Source organism: Anomalospiza imberbis, chromosome 9, assembly GCF_031753505.1.
Source record: "Anomalospiza imberbis isolate Cuckoo-Finch-1a 21T00152 chromosome 9, ASM3175350v1, whole genome shotgun sequence".
Classification (NCBI taxonomy): domain Eukaryota; kingdom Metazoa; phylum Chordata; class Aves; order Passeriformes; family Viduidae; genus Anomalospiza; species Anomalospiza imberbis.
In genome coordinates, this window is record NC_089689.1 from 31,055,947 (window position 1) to 31,080,066 (window position 24,120).

Genomic DNA, 24,120 nt, shown 5'->3' on the forward strand with positions numbered 1-24,120 from the left:
GACACGTGCAGAAAGACATACTCTGCCTCAAAACCAATCTTTTTTTCCTAGTTTGTACCATGCATAACCCCTAAGCACTAAAACCCTTCAGGTTTCTCCAGCACCTGACTGGGAATTGCACTGTGATAACCTGCATCGAGCAGGGTGGGATTTCCACCTCTTTGTAAAACACAGCTCCTTCTGCTGGGAGCTGGACTTGGGTCCTGGTGGGTCCCTTCCAGCTTGGGATATTCTGTGATTCTGGGAAAATTGAGCACAAAATGGGGCTGTGCAGCGTGGGAGGGCAGGGCACAGCAGGCTGCGGGTTTGGGATCCTTACAGCAGCACGGCAGGCATTGCTCATTCCTGCGGGGTCTCTCTGAGCAGAGCTCTCTGCTCTGGCAGTTTCCTGTGGGTTATTCACATCACTCCCCGTTTTCCCATTCCAAAATCCACAACCTGTTTGTTCCAGTGAACACCCTCCGGAGCTTCCAAAGCCAGCTGTTCCCTGAGCTGCCTGGCTTTGCAGAGCACTCACTCTGGGTGGTTTTGAGCAGTGGGTGCTGGGCCGGAGGGCTGAGTGGGAGACAAACACTGCACAGCCATCAGGGGCAGAGGAAGGCTGAGTGACAATCCTCACTGCACAAACAGGCAGCATCTGGGGGGTGATGGAGAGAGAAACGCAGAGCTGAGCCGTGTACCTCCAAGTGAGGGGGACAAAAGGGGCCAAGGCCAATCACTTCACCCCTGTGTTTGGAGTGGCAGGCGCTGCTGGATGTCCCAGTGTCACCCAGCATCACCCCAGCACCTGGCTCGGTGTGGAGCAGGCTGCCACCCACCCACTGGGTTCATCTTCCACTGCCTCATGCCAGCAGCCTTTTCTTATGGAGCTGTCTGACTCAGCAGCTGAAAACGGGAAAGTGTTTTGCACAGCTTCCATCTTAATGAAAAGCATCTTCAAAATTTAAATCAGATAGCTCCACACTGTTCTGTGGATTCAGAGGCTCGGTTAAAATCTGGGCTTCCTGAAAACCATGAGCAGGAACAGGTGCCAGTGCTAAAAGAGTATTTATTTAATTGTTCAGAGCCGCTGCTTGAACCTGTTACCACCCTGCTCCTGGAAGCACGCAGGCCTGGCTCAGCTGTCATGTTTCTACCTACAAATTTTGGTGCTGCTTTGGAAAAACCCACACTCGGCCTTTCATGGGTTGCCTGGTGACATGTTAAGAGCTCATCTGGAAAGTTTAAAGAAGGACAAAACCCAGCTTAAAATCCACCTCAGTGCAGTGGACTGGGCCTTGCAACTGTTTGTCGTGAAGGAAAGGAAAGGAAAGGAAAGGAAAGGAAAGGAAAGGAAAGGAAAGGAAAGGAAAGGAAAGGAAAGGAAAGGAAAGGAAAGGAAAGGAAAGGAAAGGAAAGGAAAGGAAAGGAAAGGAAAGGAAAGGAAAGGAAAGGAAAGGAAAGGAAAGGAAAGGAAAGGAAAGGAAAGGAAAGGAAAGGAAAGGAAAGGAAAGGAAAGGAAAGGAAAGGAAAGGAAAGGGAAAGGGAAAGGAAAGGAAAGGGAAAGGAAAGGGAAAGGAAAGGGAAAGGAAAGGGAAAGGAAAGGGAAAGGAAAGGGAAAGGAAAGGGAAAGGAAAGGGAAAGGAAAGGGAAAGGAAAGGGAAAGGAAAGGGAAAGGAAAGGGAAAGAAAAGGGAAAGGAAAGGGAAAGGAAAGGGAAAGGAAAGGGAAAGGAAAGGAAAGGAAAGGAAAGGAAAGGAAAAGGATGCGGCAATGCAGCTTTTATACACCAGGTTCAGAGTGAGGAAATGGCTGATCCTGTGTCATCCTGGGATGTTGTTTTCCATCCTGGCTGGAAATATTGTTGGCAACTCCATCAAAATGTCCATGTTGCACAGATACTCTAAATGCAGCTGGCATGGAACTGAAATTTCCATTTGGTGCGAAATTCAGACAGGGAAAAGATAAAAAAAGAAGTGTTGCCTGGAATGAGATGGGGAGCCTGGAAAGAAGCCAATGTATTTTTTTTTTCCCACTCAAAACTCAACAGGCCTTTATTTGAATTTCTTTAAAACTGACATATTCATGGAGTTTTCAAACAGGCTTTTTCTGACAAGTCCCCTAATCCCCCAAGCCTTCCCTCCCTCAACAACCCAAGTTTGTCAGATCCTTCCCTGCCAGCTGTAGCTGTAGGCTCCTCTGTACTCCACACAGAACTGGGCCCTCCCTGAAGTTCTGGATACACAGCTCTATATACATTTTAAATCTCTGCACATGGGCACCCATCTCATCGAGATGGATATATGCATATTTATTCCTGTACAATTCCTGTAGTCAGCCAGTTCTGGCTGATCAAACCTTCACTTAAAACATATCCTTCTGTGATAAATAAAAACACGGACTGCTCTCTTCCTGCTGGTGAATCACATTCTGGAATCTCCTGCTTGTCTTCTCTCAGTCAGAACTGGGACTTGTCTCAGTCTCGGGGAAGGTGTAAATAGGTTGTATAAAGAACAAGGGAACAGCTGGAGCCGGGCCAGGGGGGGTTTAGGTTGGATTTTGGGACAGGTTCTTCTCCCAGAGGGTGCTGGCACTGCCCAGATCCCCAGGGAATGGGCACGGCCCCGAGGCTGCCAGAGCTCCAGGAGGGTTTGGATGCTGCCAGGGATGCCCAGGGCGGGATTGTTGTGGGGTCTGGGCAGGGCCTGGGGCTGGATCAATGATCCTTGGGTCCCTTCCAGCTCAGGATATTCCCTGATTCTGTGAATATCTGTGTTTTAAATGCCATTAACTGCGGGAAGTTAGAGCTGCACTGGAAGAGCCCTCCCCGTGTCCCCGGGTTCCCACGCTGGAGTTCCTACACACAGCACACACCTGACAAAGGCTGATCCCATCTACAAAAACATAAACTGACCTGGACACCGATGCACACCCAGCACCAGGGACACTGATCCCTGGATGCTGAGAACCTCCCTCAGAGGTGGGGGGAACCTCCTGGCTTGCCCCCTGTGAGTTTGCTGGCCCCAGGTTGGGCAACTCCCTGGGGGCTCCCCTGGCAGGGGAGACCCTCCTGGAGCAGTTCTGTGTCAGGAACGAGAGATGCATTGGACTTTTTCGGTCTGCAGCTTCTGTTTATTGTTATCTTATCAAAACTTCAGCACACTGTCTGCACCAGACTCTGCGTGCAGGAAAACAGCACAAAAATGGCCAACAATCTCTTGTTACAAGGCCATTTAAGTCTAATCAAAAACTGAGCTACCCAATTAAGAAGTGACACCTAAATTATTTTCCTTTGTACCCCAATAACTGACCCCTAAAGACCCGCAATGAGGATTTTTCTACCCAATTACAAGATACCACCCAAACCCAAGAATAAAGAGGAAGAAGAGGAAAGAAGAAAGGAACACAAGACAACACCCTGTACCCTCCATCTTGAACCCATCTATAACATACCAAAAAATCCTAAGACCTAAATTTCTCACCCTTTTCTCTACAATCTCTACAATCTATTTCACCCTTTTGTGGTCTCTAGTTTACCTTGAGGCTTTGGAAGTTTTCTCCATGAGTGAGGGTCAAAGTCAGTGCTCCCCTGGGGGTCAGGACACCCCAGAGCAGACAGAGAAATATTCCCGGTGCCCTGGGTTTCCACAGCCCCCGGCATCGGGAACGCGCGGGCGGGAGAAAGCAGCAACAGGAGGTTGAGCATCTCCCCACCCTCCACATCCTCCACCCTTCTCACAGCCTCCAGGAGCCATTTCACACCTGGCCCTGCTCTGCTTTCCTGGCATCTCTCAGAAGCTCTCCTTGGTTAAAATGTGAAATTCCAGCCAACTGATCCATGTGTGATATTGTAAAATATTCAGGATTCTCAGAGCAGCTTCTTCTCCTAAGTGGGCTTCTCATATTCGTGGGAAAACTCATTAATATTGAAATCCCCACTGACAGAAGGCTTGTAGGCAATACAGTATCAGGAAAAAAAAACATTCTTGTATTTTACATGCCGGCTTAGAGAGTGGGAATCAATGGACTAAAAACGACCTAGTTCTAGTCCTATTTTTCAGCTGATAGAAAGCAGCTCTCTTGATATTAAATAATGCATCTCTACAGCAAGCAGTGAATAATATGATTTAGTGTGTTCAAACATTCTGCTGGAATGATGATGCAGGCTCTGAACACGCTGAATGTCACTGAGCACACCCTGAGACACTCGTTCAGCTTAAGCAGGAATGTTTACCTAATTCCACACATTCACTCGGAGGATGTGCCTTCACGGGATGATTTACAAGCACGGAGTTCACCTGCTTGAAGCAGCAGGTGACTGCAGCACTGGAAGGCAGCTATTTCCCCCAGGATGTAATTCCCAGTGTGGCTCGGCCGCGGGTTCCCGCAGAAACCCAGAATTAACGGTGCAGGTGCACAGAGCTGGCTGCATGCAGACACCAGCTTTTCCTGGAGCCACGCTGGAATTTCACACCTGCCTGCATTCTGGAATGCGGCAGCAATGCCCTCGATGTGCTCTGAACATAAAGCTTTCAGCCGATTAACAAGGAGGTTTAATATATTGATATTTTCGAGATATTCACCTGTTTGATGCCAAACTACTGACAGCAAGACTTGATAGCCCTGTGTCTGTACTGGGACAGAAGAAGCTCTGGTGTTCTGGGACTGGGTGCTGGAGGGTGATTCCCATCAGCTGATGAAGATGGGAGACTCTGCCTTCGCTCCCAGGAGGGGGATTTGGGAGGCAACAAAGCGGCCACCAAGCATCAAAGGCTCTAAGAACAAACACACATCTGCTCCCAACAGGGTGTAGAAGTTAAATTTGCCATGATCCAGGATCTGCTACCCGAAATCTGGATCACCTTTTCATCGCCCTTTAGAGTTTTGGCAGGAATTGCAGGAACAGGGAGAAGGAAGAGCGGTTGGGCTTTGGCTGCTGAAGCACAGCTGGCCCTGCCTCTTGCCCCAGGGCTCTTCCCTGCTCCAGGGTTGCTGCACCAGTGTCTCCTGCTGCCATGCAAAGTCCCCCAGCTGCAGGAACACGGTGTTTTCCTCACCAACAGACAGAACTAATGGCAAGAAAGAGCACTGTGAATCCCGAAATTCAGAGTCCAGCCCTGCAGATTCTCCTTACACAAAATCACTGATTGATTTAAATGGGATTTGCAACTGCACAAGGGGAGAAAAACTGGAGGGGTTGGCAGGTTTCCCATGAAACAAACAAAGCCTGCTTGAAATGAGGTATTATTTGGTGTTCTGGCATATTAAATTTGTTAGATATGCAGAAAGGCAGAGCAGGGAGAAGCAACTGGAGTTCAAGGAGTTGTCCAACCTGCCCAAGTGCTCATTTGAACACACGCTTTTGTTCCTGAGAAAATTAAATAACTTAAGGTCCTTCTCTCTCCCACTCCAATTTTTATAGAAGTGCCTCATAAGATGTGAAATCATTAATTATAAGAAGATTCCTCAATTATTCCCTCTGACCTGTCACAGTTACTTGTTTAGTCAGCGTTAAGAATTCAGCAACATCTTCAAAGGCTTTCCAAGACACCACCTGTGAACTAATTATGCTGAAGGAGGAAAGATTTGTAAGGAGCTCCAGCTCCTGGCGCTGGCTGACAACACAGATACCAACCGTGGCCCCAATTTTGTAACTTTCTGCAGCTAATTCTACATGCTTGAAGCACTGTCGCTTCAAATTAGGAGAGTAAATCCCCAAATGTAGGGAAAAGGGTTCCAGCAGAGAAATGCACAAATGTGCCACCAGGGCTCTCGAACACGGCGTTGCTTTGCATGAATTAAAAATGTCTTAAATGCTTTGTCCCCTGCTGGGAACCAGGGGGGATCCTGAAAGTTCTCCAGGGTTGCTACAGATTCCTCACTTCCTACAGAGAGTCACTTCCATGCCTGGCCTTTGAGGAAGACCCTGGGCGACCCAGGCAGTGGTGACGGGACATCGACCATCCCACCCGGCGTTTCCCTGCATTTCTGGGGGAGCCCTGGCCCCCAGCTCTGCCTCACCCAGCTGCAGTTAGAGACTGCCTCCCCTTGGGGTGTTCTCACAACCTCTGGCTCAGTACTGAAACCCTACCGAGGATCTGTGTCCTCCCAGCAGCAAAACCTTCTCCAGGCAGCACACCCCCCGAAGCTGCGCTGAAGTGGTGAAGGATGGTGGTAATTAGCTAATTATCTGCAGAGCCTTGATTGAGCAGGAAGGAGGCTGATGCTCTGTTTTCTGACTGATGTGAGACACGAGGCCAAAATGAGTTCCTACAGATTATCCATGTTTTGTATTCCTGCACAAGGGAAGCGGGGCAGGCAGACCCAAAGGACTCTTGGCCAAAACCTCCGGGGAGGACTCGGACAAAGCCAGCAACGTTGGCCCTGCTCCTGGCAGGGGGTGGAACAAGATGATTTTAAGGCCCCTTTCAGCCCAAACCATTCTGTGGTTTATGATAAATCTAATTTTACTGTCATCAGCAGCTGTGGACAGATAACCCAGGTTTTCTGCCACCATCAGCCCAACCTGCTGCCTTCACTGCTGATGCTGCAGCACACGAGGGACTCAGTTCCCGGCACTCTGGGAAGGTTTTCATTGCTTCTGCAGCTGAATAACTTGGTAACAATAGTGCTGGCATTTCCCAGCTATCTACCAGGCTAAAATTAGCTAAGTAGAGGGACTATCACAGTGTTATTTAATTATGGAAGGCAAACAGAACAGTTCATTGCAATGTCACTGCTGGTACCAGGGCTCATTTCCAGGAGGAAAGACTTAATAATAAATTTTCAACCATTTTGAGGACTGTCTTGAAACCCTCCTCCCCTTTTCTGTTGTCTTTCAGCAGAACAGATGTTGGTTTTCAACTGCAAACTGAGCTCAGTGCTTTTCCTGGTAATTTAAAGTTGGATGTGCTCACGTAGTTTCATAACTATTGCAACTTTAATGACTCCCAAATTTTTCTACTATTGTGTTCAGAGGTTTTCATATTCTCAATTTCATGTTTGGAAAAAGCCTTCTCTATTTCACACTGTGCTTTCAGAATTAAGAGAGGGATCATTATTAAAGGACTCTATTCCTTTCCACTCCCCCATCTCCATGCTGCTCCCAAAAATACACATAATTTTGCTTATTTGGTGCAAATTTCTGCAGGAAAGAATGCAAACACATCTTAAAGCTGTGCTACTTGAACAGCAGTTTTTGAAAGCGAGGAAGCACCGTGACTCTGTTGGAGCACTCACTTATGGAGATTGAACCCAGAAATGTTACTGGACTCCATTCCAGCTGCAACCACCCGGCATTATCCCTCCTTCCCTGGACAGAGCTTGGAAGAGGATCAGGCTGAGGGCACTTTTTCAGGAATTACAAACCCCAGTGTTAAACAATAACAGAGTGAGGTTCTCCTATCGCCGCTTTGCACCACCGACACAGCAGCGACCCTTTCCTTCTTCTCAGCTTCTCTTAACTCCAAAAATAATTCCCCAGCTTATTTCCAACTGCTTGCTAGTCCAAAGCAACTGTGGAAAATCCCAAGGATATGGACTTTTATTGCAGGCGCTATCAGCTTTTTGCAGTCCAGTTCCCCCTCCCGTGCCGTGGGTTTGGATGGAGACGTTGTGCAGAGGTTTTGCTGCAGCTCTGGCTGCAGGCACAGGACAATCTCTGCCCTAGAGGAGACGGAGACAGGGCACAGTCTCTGCCCTAGAGCAGATGGAGAGCTTTGCGAAGCTCCCTGGGGCCCAGGGAAGGCAGGGAGGCAGCACCTCTGTCCCCGAGGGACCCTGGAGCTTGCCCTCCCCAAGCTCTTTAATTAAAGCACTGCAGATTTAAACCCTTGGCTTGCTGCTCCTGTAGGTCTGAGGGCGTTGGAATCACCTGTGCCTGCTTCTCCTCCTACAGCCCTTGGTTTAACCTGACTCACTTGGTTTAATCACCTCAATTTCTGTGGTTTTCTGGCGCAGTCCTTCCAGTCTTTAGTTAGGAAATAAAAGCACACATCTGGTGAAGGTTTTGTCAGAGGAAAATTCTGCTTGCTATCCTGGGTGGGATACTGGGAAGGAATTGTTCCCTGTGAGGGAGGTAAGGCCCTGGCACAGGTGCCCAGAGCAGCTGTGGCTGCCCCGGATCCCTGGCAGTGCCCAAGGCCAGGCTGGACAGGGCTGGGAGCACCTGGGACAGTGGGAGGTGTCCCTGCCAGGGCAGAGAAGGCTTTCCCCAGTGTGGGAGTCCAGCACATCCCTCTGGCTGCCCTGGCTGTCTCCAGACCCTGGCAGGGGGCTTGGGGACCTTGGCACCAAGTCAAAAACACCTGTGGCTTCCATTTTAGCTTGTGGGAAAAGCTGCCAACTTTGTGTGAGGAATTACAAGCCACAAGGTTTCAGTAGCATTTTAGGGTTTTAAAATAAGGGGTTCAAGGGGACAAGATGGAGGGATTTGGGTGTGTCCTGACCTTCTTCTCCTTCTCCTTGCCCTCCATGTTTTGCTGTGATGGTGACACTTTTCTGTTGGTTTAAGGTACAGATACGCTGCCCAACATAAATGATAGATATTGGCACGTTATTGTAAACAGACTGTACGTAACTTTTGATATAAAAGGTAAACACCACCAAAGAGGGCAGAGAGATTGCCAATGGCTTCCTTTCTGGACAGACTTCAGCAGGTCAGAGACAAAATGTTCTAGATAAGGAAAAATAAACAACCTTGAGAACGCAATGGGACGCATTCCAGACTCATTCTTTGGCTTCACGGGCTGGGTAGCAAAGACTCTTTACAATCCTGGGGTCACCTCAACCTTCTGAATCCTGAGACATTGACAGCACTGGAGGGGCTTTTAGGTCCCTCCCAACCCAAACCATTCCAAGATTCTGTGAGCAGCTCCCCTGAGGGAGTCGTGCTGGGGAGCAGCAACAGGAATCCCCAAGAAAAGGGGGATGCAGCAGGAGCACCCAGGAGCTGTGAACGCCCTCCAGGCACACGGAGAAGCGTTCAGCCCCCACCAACCCCTCCTGGCACCAGCAGTGAGAAGCACCTCCCAACAGCTCCTGGCTCCATCCCACAGGCAGTCAGAGATGAGACAGCGAGAAATCTGCACGTCCTCGAACCAACATCCACATTTGCAGCAACATCAGCAAGGATTCAGAGGGTGAGGTGGTTCCAGAGCAGGGAATTGCCCACACGGAGCAGTGCCCTGCACAGCCCCACTGGGAGAGACCCATGGCAGGGACAGGAATGGGGGAGAGGCTGCTCAGAACAGGGAGAAAGAGGACGAGACACAAAGCCTGGAGGGAAGACACACCAATGGAAGCACAAAGACAGGGACAGTCCAGCACTACCACAACACAGCAGCCCGGGTCAGCCCCGGGCACGGATGGCAATGAGGCCCTGCAGGCACCGACCCTCCTGCGGGGGGATACTGACCTGGGCTTGAGACACGACTAGAGGTAGTAGGCTCAATAATTTCTACAAAAAGGGAAAAGGAAAAAAAAAAAAAAAAGAAAAAAAAGAGAACATTTGGGAGTTAATCACACATGGAAGACAAGTACAGAATGAGACAGCAAACAGTCATGCAAGAGACAGCACAGTTTAATCTCGACTGGGGCTGGGACAGAGCTCTGTGCTGGAGCTGCAGCCAGCACTGCTCTTACCCACACTTTGTGCACACCATCAGCACCATCACACTCCCACCGGGCCAGGCTTTTTGCCCCTGGAGTTCTGGAGCTCCAAAGCATTTCTCCCAGGAGGCACTGAAACCTGGCTAAGGGAAGGGCTTTGTTCACTCCACTGAAGGCAATTTCCTCCCATGAAGATCAGTCAAGGTAACAATTTTGAACAAAGAATGTTTTTAAGCAATAGTTTTGTGCTTCGGTGAACTTTTAAGAAGGCACATCTTTTTAATTATTGAAGTCTTTCCAGAAGAGAACATTTATCAGAAACATCAAACCCATTTGGAAGTTGTTTACTTCCCCCAGGGCAACCAATACAAACAGGCAAAGTTAAGAGAAGACACAGTTCTCTTGCATCCTGCCTAATGAAACAATCACCTGTGGCTTTTCATTATAATTTGACTTTAGAACTCATTATTCTGGGCCTTTTTATTAGCTTTGAATAGTGCTATGCAAAATGAAATACCGGTCCCAATTAATCTTGCACGGAAGCAAGCTCCCGTCTCAATGCAGCAATTCAACACTGCTCATAAAAAAGGTTTAACAAAATTACCAAGCTCAAAAGATCATTGACCATATCTTGACTATAACAAGAAACTAATGAAAAAAAATGGGAGCGAGTTGACAAGCAGGGATGTGCAGGGAGTGGCTGAGCAGACACCAGCTCCTGGCCAATTTTGAGGGTTTTTTCCACTTACAATTGCTTTTCAGGTTAATACTGTGCAAACACGAGTCCAAGAGAAATAGCAGACAAATATTTCCCCAAATGAAAAGTTATGAAGGTTCTTTACCCAGCTGCTAAACTTCTGCTAATGCAGATGAATGTTTCCAACCTTAAAACCAATTATTCAACACCTTGACAAACACATTGTGGGTGCTGATGAACCCAGATCACGTTTTAAAAGTGAAATGAAATTTGAGCTGTGTTACACTTTTAATTGGCATTAAGATCCATGAAGTTGGTGACACCTTCAGCATAAAAAGGGTTTCAGCTACGAGGTTTTCCACCCCTGTGCAGGAGCAGGAGCAGTGGAAGTGCTGTGGACTGATGGATCTGTCCCTGATATCCCACCTCACTTCCCAGCATGGCACTGGGAGAGAGAGGTGGAGATGAGGCTGCTCTCCATGCAGGAGCATCCCAGGGATGTGCAGCTGGCTCCAGTGAGGAAGAGGAGGGATGGGGAGGATCCCTGGGGGCTGCATTGTGCCTCAAAGCTCTGCTCAACCGGCCAAGGCACAAACAAAGGTTTTTCCCAGAATATTTAACAGAGAGAAAGCAAAATTGCCCAGAAATGCAGAAATTTGTGAGACACCAAATTCATGCCAGTGATGCCTAAGTTTTAAGAAACTGAAGAAACTTGGACTTTGTGACACGGGTGTGGATTGGGAAAGGGGGAAAGAGCCACAATGATGCATTTGTGGGGTTTGGATCACGCTGCTGAAAACCCCAAATGTGCTTTCCCAGGCAGGGGCACAGGGAGGGCCTGGCTGCCACCTGGACCCCTGCAGGGGACATCAGGGATGGTCCCAGCAAGAGGAGCTGCTGGAGCTCCACGGGAGGGAAAGGGAAACTCAACCCGAGGGAAAAGGGAAACTCAGCATGAGGAAAAGGGAAACAACATGAGGGAAAAAGGGAAACTCAACATGAGGGAAAAGGGAAAGGGAAACAGCACGAGGGAAAAGGGAAACTCAACACGAGGGAAAAGGGAAACTCAACACGAGGGAAAAGGGAAACTCAGCATGGGGGAAAGGGAATCTCAACCCAAGGGAAAAGGGAAACTCAACATGAGGGAAAAAGGAAAATTCAACATGAGGAAAAGGGAAACCACACAAGGAAGAAAGGGAAACTCAGCTCAAGGGAAACTCAACACAGCAAATGCTCCCAGCCCAAAATGTTCCCCTGGGAAAGGAGGCTGTGCCCCTTCACGGAGAAACCCTGACTTCAGCAGGACAAACAGGAATTGGGGTCCAACGAGAGGCTCAGAGAAAACAAAAACATATCAAGATTTCCTCAATTTTCTATTTTAGTGGCTGTTTTAAAAGTGTGACAATAATTTGATTTAGTGCTTCTTAACTTCTCCCAAACCTCCATGTTCTGAGCAGTTACAGCCTGCTCCTCATGGATGATTCTCAAACTGGCTCAAATGTGTTGTGCAATGATGACAAACGTTATTTTTCTGGCTACCTTAAATTAACAGCATCCTTTTCTTGGGAATTTAGGAGTCAATCCTCGTGACTGTGGCTTCCTGGGAAAGGGAAAGTTCCTCTTGCTGCAGATGAACACCATTCTTTCCAATAATCAGGCACATCAACACACTCAGTCAGTACATTATTTCATTAAAAAGCAAAATACCCTACCCAAACCAGCAGGGGTTGTGCTGGGATCGTGTCACTCTGGGAAACATCAGATCTAGACTTAATTATAGGTGCTTAAGGTAGCATAAAGTCACAGATTCCTGGCAGCATTGAGGCTGGAAGTGAAGGCAGTGATTTAATCTATTATTCTTGCAAAAAAAATCTCATTTTTAAATACATTATTAGACCAAGGCATTGGAGACACGGATCTATTTCTAGTTTCAAGTTCTGAAACTCTTTGCAAATCTTTATTCATGAAAATGTTCAGGTCTATAGAGAGAAAACAAAACCAGCTGGTTTTGTAGAAGCACGCTAGGCTGGTTCATTCAAATTAAAATCTGTTAATGACTCCTTAGGAGCCCTGGGAGGCAGGGATGCGTGGGCAAGAGTGGCACTATCTGCACTGCACTTCCCTGGGACCCCAGTCCTACAGTATCAGGACTGCTCACATTTCCAAGGATGCTTGTGGAGAAGGAATCTGCAAGTCTAATGGAATCCCACGACTTTCTGTGGCTGCAGTGGGGAATTCTCCTCCAGCTGAACTTTGGGGCTTTGGAAGAGCAGCGAGTGTCCAGCAGCTCCTGGTGTGCCCGTGGCAGAGCTGGGGCTGTGTGTGCCCTGCAGAGCCACCTCCTCTGGGCAGAGGACAGCCAAACCCAGCTCGCTGGTTTAAAGCAGAGCTTGAAGTCAGGCTGGGCTCAAAAACATAAAACCAGGAACGTTCTGGGCGTAGGGATACTGGCACAACATCCCTGGCTGCCAAACATACCTGGAGAACTGGGTATTTCTGCCCAGCTCTAAATACACCAGTGGCCAAGCCCCTGACTGACTTCCTGGCCTGAACTCGCCAGCGAAGGAATTTTCCCTCATATCCAAACTAGACCTGCCCTGGTGCACCAGGGAGATGCTCTGGCAGGTGCTGGTGTGGCAGCTCAGCTCTGCTGGGAAATGTGGGTGCAGGAATCCCTAGCAGGTTGTCATGGGAGGAGGTAAAGCCTGCTGTTCTCCTTAAAATCAGTTTTGGTTGGGGGTGGTGAGCCGGATCTAACGCTGGAAATGACCCAGACAGTCAGCAGCTGAGAGGGTTTAAATGGAGTGGGAGAATAAACCCTGGGGATTTGTAGCTGCAGCTCTAATCCTCAAAAGGGAAACCTCTGCAGAATGTAAGCACTAAAGACAGCTGGGCCAAGGAGGTGAGGGTAAATGTCAAGGACGTTTAGCAGCTGACTTTTACCAAAAGCACAGAGATTGTATCTAGAAATTCCTTTCTGATCCCAGCAGAAAAGAGCTGGCAGAGAAAACCTCTTATCAGAATGGGAAACCATCCCATGAAAGGGGAGCAGAGGAGGCAAATTACAGGGAACAAAAGGAATTGGCTGCAAAAAGGCCCTGTCTGGGAAAGCCAGAACAGGAAGGGAACCACCAAAGCAAACCTGACCCCAGAGACTGCAGGATCATTAAGGCTGGAAGAGACCTCTGAGATCAAGTCCAAGTTAAGCACCACCATGCCCACTCAACCACACAGTGAAGGAATGAGGTACCCTGAGCGAAATGAGAGCCCCTCTGCTCACACAGAAATCCAGCACAGACCCAATCCTATTTTTGTCTCAGTTTTATCACAAGCTGAAACCCTGGAATTCTGCATTAAAACATGGAAATGGAAATTGCCAGACCAAAGTTAAAACAAAATTCAGTCGGCTCAGGAGGCTGAGGTCAGAGGGATTTAAATATGTTTGCACATAAAATTGTCAAAACAACAGTAAATTCCCAGGCAGGGGAGGACAGCGGGACCAAGAATTACAGACGTGCTGGAGGAGGGCAGGACCCACAGCTGCAGCTTCCTGACATCCAAGGCTTGGGAAAAATATGAGCTGGAAGGAGCTATTAGAGGATACAGGCAGGTAAAAAACAAGCAAGTAAATAAACCCTGACTTTTAGTTTACCAGAGGCCAATTACTTGTAATTATTTTCCCAGCAAATCTCCTTGTATGTGGTTAGGAAGGCAGCAATTCACCAGCCCGTTTGCCTGAGCAAAGGGAACAAACTGGGGGCAGATTCCTCCAGAACTCCGGTGGGGATCTGCACCTCTGCAGCCTGGCTGTGCTCACGCTGCTCCTCCTTGGAGCTCCTGAAACAAACCCCGGCTCCTGTGGGGAGGAAACTCGGGTAATTTGAGCAGGGATTACCCGAGGGAGCAGAGCACTGACCCCGGCTCCTGTCCATGGCAAAGCCCAAATTTCATCCCCCACAGAGCAGGGGGAGCTCAGCAAAGGGCAGAGCAGTGATCTCAGCCTGTGCCAGGAGAGGAGAGCCTGTGCCCCCAGAGACATCCATCCCAGGAGCAGCTCCCAGCAGAGCCAGCAGCAGCCTGGGCACTGCCCAGGGCATTCCAGCTCCTTCCCATCCCATCCCATCCAGCCATTCCATCCCATTCCATTCCATTCCATTCCATTCCATTCCATTCCATTCCATCCCATTCCCAACCCATCCAGCCATTCCATTCCATTCCATTCCATTCCATTCCATTCCATTCCATTCCATCCCATTCCCAACCCATCCAGCCATTCCATTCCATTCCATTCCATTCCATTCCATTCCATCCCATTCCCAACCCATCCAGCCATTCCATTCCATTCCATTCCATTCCATTCCATTCCATCCCATTCCCAACCCATCCAGCCATTCCGTTCCATTCCATTCCATTCCATTCCATTCCATTCAATTCCATTCCATTCCATTCCATTCCATTCCATTCCATCCCATTCCCAAGGCCGGTGCCCTTTCCCAGTCCTCTGGAGCCCCCTCCCAGCACGAGCTCAGCACCAGCCCATCCCTGGGACCAGGTCTAGAGTTCAAGCTACCCATCCCACTTTTTGTTACAGTGGTGCCTTCTTTTATCACTCTGCAGCTGGTCCAAACGCAAACGGCTGTGTTGGAGCAATTAAAGCTGCTAGGGGGATACCAGGTTTTAAATGTGAAGAATGTGCTTTATTGTGAGTAAAGCCACACCTAATTTCTGGTTTGGGGAGTAAAAAAGCAATGCTATAATGAATTCTCAGTGTCCTTCACTGTTTCAGTGGCAGAAAAGCCAACCTGTTTTCCAAGGAACAGAAGAAAGTCTGGAATGTTCCATTGCTTTCTGCAGCCCCTCACTCGTGACTTTGGTGTCTGCCACTCCTCAGGGATTTGTCAGGGCAGGTTTAGGGTGGATCTCAGGAGAGATTCTTCCCCCAGAGGGTGCTGGGCACTGCCAGGGCTCCCCAGGGGACGGGCACATTCCCAAACCTGCCAGAGCCCCAGGAGCTCCCAGGGATGCACAAGGTGGGATTGCTGGGACAGTCCCAAGGAGAACATTTCCCAGCTGGAGAATACAAAAAGCTTCTTTCATTTCCATCTGCATCAGTACAATTGTTTGACTTTGATATTTCTGCTCTGAGGAATCAATAACTGGACCAAAACACAACTGGCAGTTAAATACCAACTCATTAGTTAATTAAAAAAATGCTCATAACTGCTTCAATTTATGACCTTTGATAATTAACTGGGTTTATTTAAGCTAATCTCCCCCAGGCTTCATCAGCTTTGTTAAAGATTAATGATTTATTGTGAAATCAAGGTCTTTAAGCCTAGGGAAGCTAGAGCCTGTTTGAGTACCACGAGAAATGGAAAAACACTTCATAATAAATCTTTTGGATGGAAAGTGTGAGTGGATGGGGCAGAGACGTGACCTTAATTTATTCTGTGTCTTTCTCTCACCCTTAATATTTTGCAATTACAATTAGAGCTTTTCTGCAGGTTTGAGTTATTACACCTTAATTGCCTTGTAATGGTTTATTTTATTTAAATGGTTTATTCTTTTATTACAGGATGATAAATATTTAATAGCTCTACACCGGTGAGACGTTAAAAAAATAATAATTGTGAACTTGAAGTTTGAGGCCTGAAATTGCCAAGGAGTTTTCTCACTCCATTCTCTGGCAGCTCTACACCTCCAGCTGATTGTTTTGCTTGATAACAGGGGCTTCTCAATAAATACTCAAATATTCTTATGGCTGTAGAAAGCCACATTATTGACAGCTTTTCGTGCCCTGTTGTAAAAGAAGTCCAATGGAAGGTAATTTTTAAAAGCCTCCAGGTTTGTGCCAGAGCCTCCAGCCCCGGGTCCCAGACTTGTTCTCAGCTGGCAGCACGATGGGATGAATTTCAAATTTGACTTAAATTCAGATGGAATTTGCTTTCTAAATAGAAAGGCAAAGATACTAAACACATTGTTTTACTGCCCCAGTCTACTAAAAGCTTTTTTATTTATTTATTTTTAATAAGTTCCAGAGTAAGCCGTCATGTTTTGTGCAGGATGAACGACTTTATTGTGTGAAAAAAAATAATTTAATTAAATTTAATTTAGTTAAATTAAATTAAATTAAATTTAAATGTGAGGGGCGGTGTTATGTGTGTGTGTGAACCAGCAACAGACAAATTTATATTTTAATTAAAAACATTCAAAATAATATTTTAATTAAAGGTCACACATTTTATTCTCTTGGCAGTAAAAATATGCAGTTTCCATCATCACTCTCATAACAATTTCACATCTATAAGACACTGGTACAAGCTCAAGGCTTTACCTTTCACAGGACTGCCTGTATTTTGAATAAATGAATAAATCAGGGAACTTTGTCCTCAGCAAATGGATGTTGGCAAAAGCAGCCATTCATTTGCAGGCCTCTTTTTGAGTATCACGAAAATATACCCACTAATGTGAGGGCCTGTCTTTGCATCAGTATTTCCAGCACCAAACCATTAAAAATGAAAAGGTGCAACACAGGAAGAAAAAAAATCTACTAAATTAATAATGGATTTTATCAGATTTGAGGAATAAATGTGAGCAGTGAGATCTTCACAGGTTTCAGAAGGACCCCCAGCACTTGCACCCCACCGAGGTGTGCCTGGAGAGGCTCCTGCCAAGCACAACTCCGAGGAAAACCTAAACCAGAGCAGGCCAGGAAGAGAGAAACCCACTGAATTTCACACACTGGGATATGTCTGCGTCACCCAAGGGACATGAAAGACAATGCTTTGATTTCCTCATTCAAGGTACACTGTTCTAAAGGACAAACAATATTTGCTCACTAGCCCTCATCGCCCATTTCGGATTTTTCCAGGGAAAACTGCTGCTTTAATGGTTTTTACAGCTGTTGACACCATAACAAAAATGAAGAAAAAGTGACAAAGTTGGCTGTGTCCTTTGAGCTTGGTCTTTCATTCATATGGATAAATGGAAGCTCATGAATAATGCAGACCTGGAAATCTGTTAGCATTTTCCTGCTCAGAAACCTATGATTAGCACTGCTCTGACTCGCAGTAATGATACTCCTGTTCTCGGAGGTCACTCTTTAAATCTGCACAACTGTCAGCGTACTTCTGGAGATAAATACGGCCAAACGCCCGCCGGAGATGCTGCAGCAGGGGACACCTGTGAGGGGGCAAGTGCCGGGGCAGGGAGACCGGTCTGTCACTGCCCAGGGCAGAGCTGGGAGCCCCCGGGGCCACGGGAGCACCGGGCTCGGGACAAGCCCAGCTGCAGAGGTGACCAGCAGCTCACACAGCCCCCACGGGGTTAGAAAGGATCTTAAACCCACCCAGTGCCACCCCTGCCGTGGCAGGGACACTTTCCCCTGTCCCAGGAGCTCCCAGCCTCAGTGTGCAGCCTGGCCTTGGAGATTCCAGGGATCCAGGGGCAGCCCCAGCTGCTCTGGGCACCTGTGCCAGGGCTGCCCACCCTGCCAGGGAACAATTCTGTCAAAGGGGGGGAAACTGATACCTTGGGGTTTAAGTTGTTCTGTTCTGCTTTTTTGTGCAGCTTTTAGCTTTATACTAAGTGTTACTGGGATCTTTTCTTATGTTAAATGTTACTGGGATCTTTTCACAGGGTGGTGGAGACAAAACAACCCTCTTTCAGCTGGAGACTCAAGGACAATCTCTCCAAACTTCAGGCCCAAAGCATAAAAAACGTGAAGGGGGGGGGGGGGGGTGGGCAAGCAAGGAGGATGAAACTTCATCATTTGAAGCTATTAACTGGACAGTTGGCTCCTGTATGCAAATGGAGCAGAACTTATAAAAATGTCAGCTCTTGTGACCAAGCCCTCTTTTGCTCCCATCTTGGAGCCTGTGCAGAGCCAGGACTGTGGCTCCAGTACTGCCGGGGTGTGGCCTTTGAAGGCCCTTCCACGAATATCCACTTAATTCCTCTTAACTCCATCTAGCCTCGGCTCCAGCTCCTCCAGGCATCACTTCCCAATGTCCCATCCAGCCCTGCCCTCTCGCAGGGGCAACTCATCACCACGTCTCCCAGAAAACCCGAAGGAGGAACCTGAGGAATCTGCCTGGGTTACATGGGAGCAGCAGCTCGGACATGGGAGCTGACTGGGGAGGGTTCCCGTGGATTCAGGTGCCCAGACGCCCAGCGTTTGGGGTCCACTTGTGGCCCAAGGGATGGGCCTGTGGGATTGGGCTCGCTGTGCCTTGGATTCCCAGCCCCCTGTCCCTCATGATCCATGGATTCCCAGCAGCTCTTCCTGATGATCCATGGATTCCCAGCATCCTCTCCCTCATGCTCCATGGATTCCCAGCAGCTCTCCTTCATGCTCCATGGATTCCCAGCAGCTCTCTCTCATGATCCATGGATTCCCAGCCCCCTGTCCCTCATGCTCCATGGATTCCCAGCAGCTCAGAGCAAGCCCCAGCCCCACACTCCCCTCACAGGCCGAACACGTGCCCAGAACTGGAAACTCTTCAAGTGCTCTCCTATTTGCTTTCACTGGCACAGCAATTTGTGAATAACTTATTTAGTAATTACTGTGTAATTATAGCTCTGCTGATCCCTGACGAGCCGAAATCCACAGACAATGCCTATCAAATGAATCATTACAATCTCTATAAATTACACAGGAGATGTGCCCATGTCATGATGAGATTCATGAAATGGCTACAATTTCTGTGAAAGGAGATTAATTAAGATGGAGTTAGAGTTTAAGAAGAAGCAGATTATCCTGCCCCCGTGCCCAGCCCTGGAGGAACCTCTGGGTGCTGTGTCCAGCTCTGGATCCTCAGCACAGCAGGGACAGGAGCTCCTGGAGCTGAGCAAGGGCCTGGAGCATCTCGGTGCCCAGGAAAGGCTGAGGGAGCTGGGGCTGCTCAGCCTGGAGAGGAGCCCCAGTGAGAGGGGCCTCAGCCCTGGGTGTCCCAGTCTGTCCCTGTGTGTCCCTGGGTGTCCCTGTGTGTCCCTGTGTGTCCCAGTCTGTCCCTGTGTGTCCCTGTGTGTCCCTGTGTGTCCCTGTGTGTCCCTGGGTGCCCCTGTGTGTCCCAGTCTGTCCCTGGGTGTCCCAGTCTGTCCCTGGGTGTCCCAGTCTGTCCCTGGGTGCCCCTGTGTGTCCCTGTGTGTCCCTGGGTGTCCCTGTCTGTCCCTGTGTGTCCCTGTCTGTCCCTGTGTGTCCCTGTGTGTCCCTGGGTGTCCCAGTCTGTCCCTGTGTGTCCCTGTTTGTCCCAGTCTGTCCCTGGGTGTCCCAGTCTGTCCCTGGGTGTCCCAGAGTGTCCCAGAGCCACGGGCAGGGACTGAGCCCAGCAATTCCCCTGCACACGAGGCAGAGCTTCTGCCCTGGGCAGTGCCCGGCCCTGAGCAGTCTGTGCAGAGAGGATGTGGACTCTCCTCTCTGGGAATATTCCAGAACCATTGGGACACAATCCTGTGCTCGGGGATGTCCCTGCTGGAGCAGGGAGGTGGCTCCAGAGGAGCCCCTGTGGTGCCTTCAGCCTGGCCCAGCCTGGGATTCAAGAATGAATCTGAAATTTGCAGGTGCAGTAGGGCCAGGAGTGCCGCAGGGCAGGGAGAAAAGAGCAGTGAGCACAGCAGTGAGCACAGCAATCCCTGACGTGGATTTTCGCAGGGCCAGGCGAGCCCCAGGGAAGCACAGCTGCCTCCCTTGGTACAGCTGTGTCCTGGAAAACAGAGCAGGGACGAGCAGCACCTGCCTCGGAACCAGGCTGGTGACGCCCCGGAGCAGGGCAGGGCTTCTGCACAAGTACTTCCAAAAGCACTTTCTGGAACCAGACATCCTTCATGCAACGTTCTGCTCTGGTACCGGCAGGAGCTGATTTTTTAAACTCTGCACTTGATTAAGATGAATAAATTGAATTACCCTGATGGAGAAGCTGAAGACAGGCACAGAACTACTTCTGGCTGTAAAATTACATTAAAAAAAAACAACAACAACAACAAAAAAAAAAAAAAAAAAAAAAAAACAAAAACAAAAACAAAAACAAAAACAAAAACAAAAACAAAAAAAAAACCTAGCAAAACCCGCATTTTTGTGGTTTGATTTTTATCCACATTTTTATCCTTTGATTCAGCTAAGCCACAGCTCAGTCCTGTCTCTGATTTCCCATTCCTGCGGGCATTTCCTCACGTACTTGCAGCACCCTGGACAGCTCAGCACCAGCCTCAGAAAAAGGGCTGGCGAAAGATGGACAATTTATTGACTAGATTAAAGCTGCTACATCGCCATAGGGTGCAGCCACTCCATGAGATTTGCTCCTTTCTTCCTCACATCCCCGGCAATTTAAAATTTCTCTTCTCTCCCTTGGAATATAATTTTAACTGAATAAATTAACAGAATTTAAATGATTCAGCTCTCGTGCTTGTGTTTTATTTTTGAATAAAGTTAGTAAATCTAAATATTGCCAAGCCTAAAAATCTGAATATCAGGGCAATTTAAAGAAATGGTCTCTAAAGGAACAGCGCCTTCCCCCATAGTAAAATTCAGGTTATTTCTCTAGGTGCTTCATGGCAGGACATTTAAAAGTCAAGAAATCAGCTTTGTTACTTTAGATATGTGGGGGAAAAAAGGAAGTTTCTGAAAAATTCATTACAGGCCCTTTTCTGTGAATAGTTCTGGTATCACAAATCAAAGCCTCTGATGCCAGCGCGTTCCACCCGAGGCTTGGAAGAGCCCTGAGAAGAGAAAGCTTTTATGCTCAATTTATTATTGTAAATCCAGTCCAAATCTCCACACATAAACCTGGAGGAGGAATTAAGGGTAGCAGTAATTGAGCTCTTGATTTTCGAGGCTCATTGAGGCACCTCAGCATTTTGTTACCTCTGTGGTTCAGCACTGAGGTTAATTAGTGCTTCTAGTGTGGGCTCACTGAAAACCTCTTGTTTCTAAATCTCTGAAGTTATTTTTAGCTTTCTTGCAGCCAAAAAAAAAAAAAACCAAAAAGGATTCATTTTTTTCCCCTTCCTCTTTTCCTTCAGCTCAGCGAGTGCCCAGACACTCAGGAACTCACAGCAGCTCCCAGGAAGATGCAGTGAAGCTGTGGAATCACCATCTCTCTGTATTTTCTGGCAATCCCTAAATTACAAACACTCGACTCCGTAGAGGCACACAAACTTTACAGATAAATGTTTGGGTTTAAGCAAATGCTTTTGTCAATTAACCCAGAATTTGTCTGTGAAATTATTTCAGTTTTGGCATTTTCCAACCTGTTAGATTATTTGCTTAAATACCAAAGTTTGAAATCTATTTTCTGATCTCTCTGAAAACTCAGCATATCCTTGATCAATATCTAATTCCTTTGTAAAGCCCCCTGAGCTTTGCTCAACAACTCGATATGAAAATAAGTTCTGCACTTAATAACCTTCTAATGAAGAAGTGCTTTGCATTGGGTTTAGAATTGGCCACTGATCAGTGTAAGTGACTCTCTCCTGGGCCTGTGTTATGAGAAAACTTCCTAATGCACCTTTGCCAATATTCCAATAACCCACTTTTCCTGCCCAGGAGAGACAGTAATTGTCTTCAGTCCCTTCATCCGGGGATTGTTTCATCCTCTGTTTCCTGTCTCCCCTTTCTGAGCCTCCTCCCTCCGTCTTCCTCAAGTTTTGAGGCCAGGCTGAAGTTTGTGTTCCAGACTGAGCTGTAAAATAAATCTATACCATTATTTATAATGCTATTTATAGCACTTCTTGTCTCCATCCCATTTATTACACAATGTGTTCTTTGGATTTTCAATTTTTTTTAATTTACTTTGAGGTTTTTGTACTCTGAGAAGAAACTCGAGGTACAGGGAACTCTACCCATGGGTGCTTCTCACCCTGAGCAAGCACAGGCAGGGAATTAAATTCCATGGAATGTTTTAATCATTGTTTGGACACAATCAGGGACAGGGGGGATTGTGGGGTGTCTGCAGGGCCAGGAGCTGGATCAGTGGTTGCTGTGGGTCCCTCCCCACCCAGGATATTCCAGGATTTTATGGTAATTAACTGATGCATAAGATGAAGATCTGGCCACACTTCAACCCCTCTGATTTAACCAGGTGGGCAAGAAGAGGAGTCTGAACCCCGTGGGTAACTGCAAAGTTTGTGCATATAAACAAAAATGGAACAAACCAAAGCACTGGGGCAACTTCAGCAAGAACCCACAGCAAAGACCCTAGGGCTTTTGTTTGATTTCTGTTTGATTTTTCCCTGATCCACTCTCAGGCCTTTACATTTCTGCTAAATGTCAAGGAGAAACTTGTGTTCCTGGCCTTGCTCAAATGGGTTATTTCTGCCTCATCCCATCTCAGTCACTTATTGTCATATAATTCATAATAAAGCTCAAGCTGGAAAATGGATTTAGAGAAAATTCCTTCATAACTCTCGGTAATTGTTACCTGGAGCAGCAGTTGGCATCCATATGGAAGGAGCTCAAACCCAACATTTAACAGAATTATTATGACTCACACAAATGGGGGATTTGGCCATTTATCTAATTCTCTGCAATACATGAATCCGAGGTGCCGAGTTCCCAGCAATGTGCTCTGGAAGGGCTCCCACAGCCCTGCCAGGGGAGGGGGCTCTGGCTCAGCTGAGCTGCTGTCCCAGGGGACAGGGCAGGGCAAGAAGGTTTTCTCTGGCTGGGAATCCCCCTGGGGCTGGCTGGGAGCTCTCAGAGCTGTTTTCCTTTGGGAACAGCAGCGCTCCACCAATGCCCCGGGTCTCTGAGGAGGCTCTCTGTGCATTTACAGCCCTGCTGCTCTGAATTCTGCCCCGGGTCTCTGAGGAGGCTCTCTGTGCATTTACAGCCCTGCTGCTCTGAATTCTGCCCCGGGTCTCTGAGGAGGCTCTCTCTGCATTTACAGCCCTGCTGCTCTGAATTCTGCCCCAGCCCTGAGGAGCTGGGACTTGTTGGACTCCAAGAGCATTTCACTGTGGAATGGGTGCCCTCAGAAAAGAGATCTCCACGAACATCCATCTGAAGGGCACTGAGGGCAGGTCCAGCAGGTGCAGCTGGACTCGGAACACTCCTGGGGACATGGTGGGAGCTGTAGGAACCAGAGGCACCAAGTGATCAGCCACGGTCACCAAGAAGCGCCCAGGAGATCTGGGAGCAGGAAGAAAAAATCCCCAATCTGTGGTTTTGTGCTCAGTCCTGCCCTGAGCTGCAGGAGCTGGGTCCGTGTCCAGGACGGGCCCTTCCCAGGCTGGACCAAAACCTCTCTCCTGGAGCAGCCTGTGCTGTGTGCCCAACGGGCTGGATCCAAACCTTACTAAATCAATAACTGTCCTCAGACTGACTGCTGCAGGCTTTCAGCAGGCTCCTAATGAGAACAGGAATTTTCATTTAAGCTTATAAATATATATATATACCTACAGACACTTCTTCTATTGTATTTTCTGATGCAGACCAGCCCGCCTGGCTGAGACAGAACTATGCAAATTGAAATTTGATTTGCTTTCCAGGCTGGTATTTGAAAGATAAAATAGCAAAATCTTTCTTAGGTAATTGGACAACAGCAGAAACTGTGGACACAAAGGGAATTTCCCTGGAGAGTGTATTTCTCTCCAGAAATGTCAGATTTGGAGGGCCAGGCAAAGCTGTGGAGCTAAACCTGAGCAGAAACCTGACACAGACCCAAAGGTGTTGTTATTGGACACGAAATGAGCATACAGAAGTTTGGTAAGTTTAAAAGAGAAAAAGAGTAATTTTTTTTTTTTTTTTTACTTCGTAATATATAGAGTTCTAAAAGTGACAGTGGATTGGAGGATGGAATTGTTACTTTTCTAACTATACTGGTTAAACTAACAGTCTAT

At 47.8% G+C, this 24,120-nt stretch overlaps 1 protein-coding gene across 6 annotated transcripts in view; it reads right to left on the reverse strand.

The window, feature by feature from the left end:
* The window catches only part of NEGR1 (neuronal growth regulator 1), a 177,572-nt gene that overhangs the window by 12,407 nt on the left and 141,045 nt on the right, over positions 1 to 24,120 (reverse strand). Inside the window, exons 7-8 of one of the 6 annotated variants that reach the window (XM_068199032.1) lie at positions 9,394 to 9,435; positions 1,787 to 1,902 (exon numbers count right to left, since the gene is read on the reverse strand). The exons of 1 other annotated variant lie outside the window; for it this stretch is intronic. In XM_068199032.1, the coding sequence (XP_068055133.1) occupies positions 1,802 to 1,902; positions 9,394 to 9,435 (143 nt within the window). In that variant the 3' untranslated portion in view covers positions 1,787 to 1,801. Of the gene's footprint in view, positions 1 to 1,745; positions 1,903 to 9,393; positions 9,436 to 24,120 lie in introns of those variants that run through there. 4 more of the 6 variants (XM_068199031.1, XM_068199033.1, XM_068199035.1 and 1 more) reach the window with 4 other exon arrangements.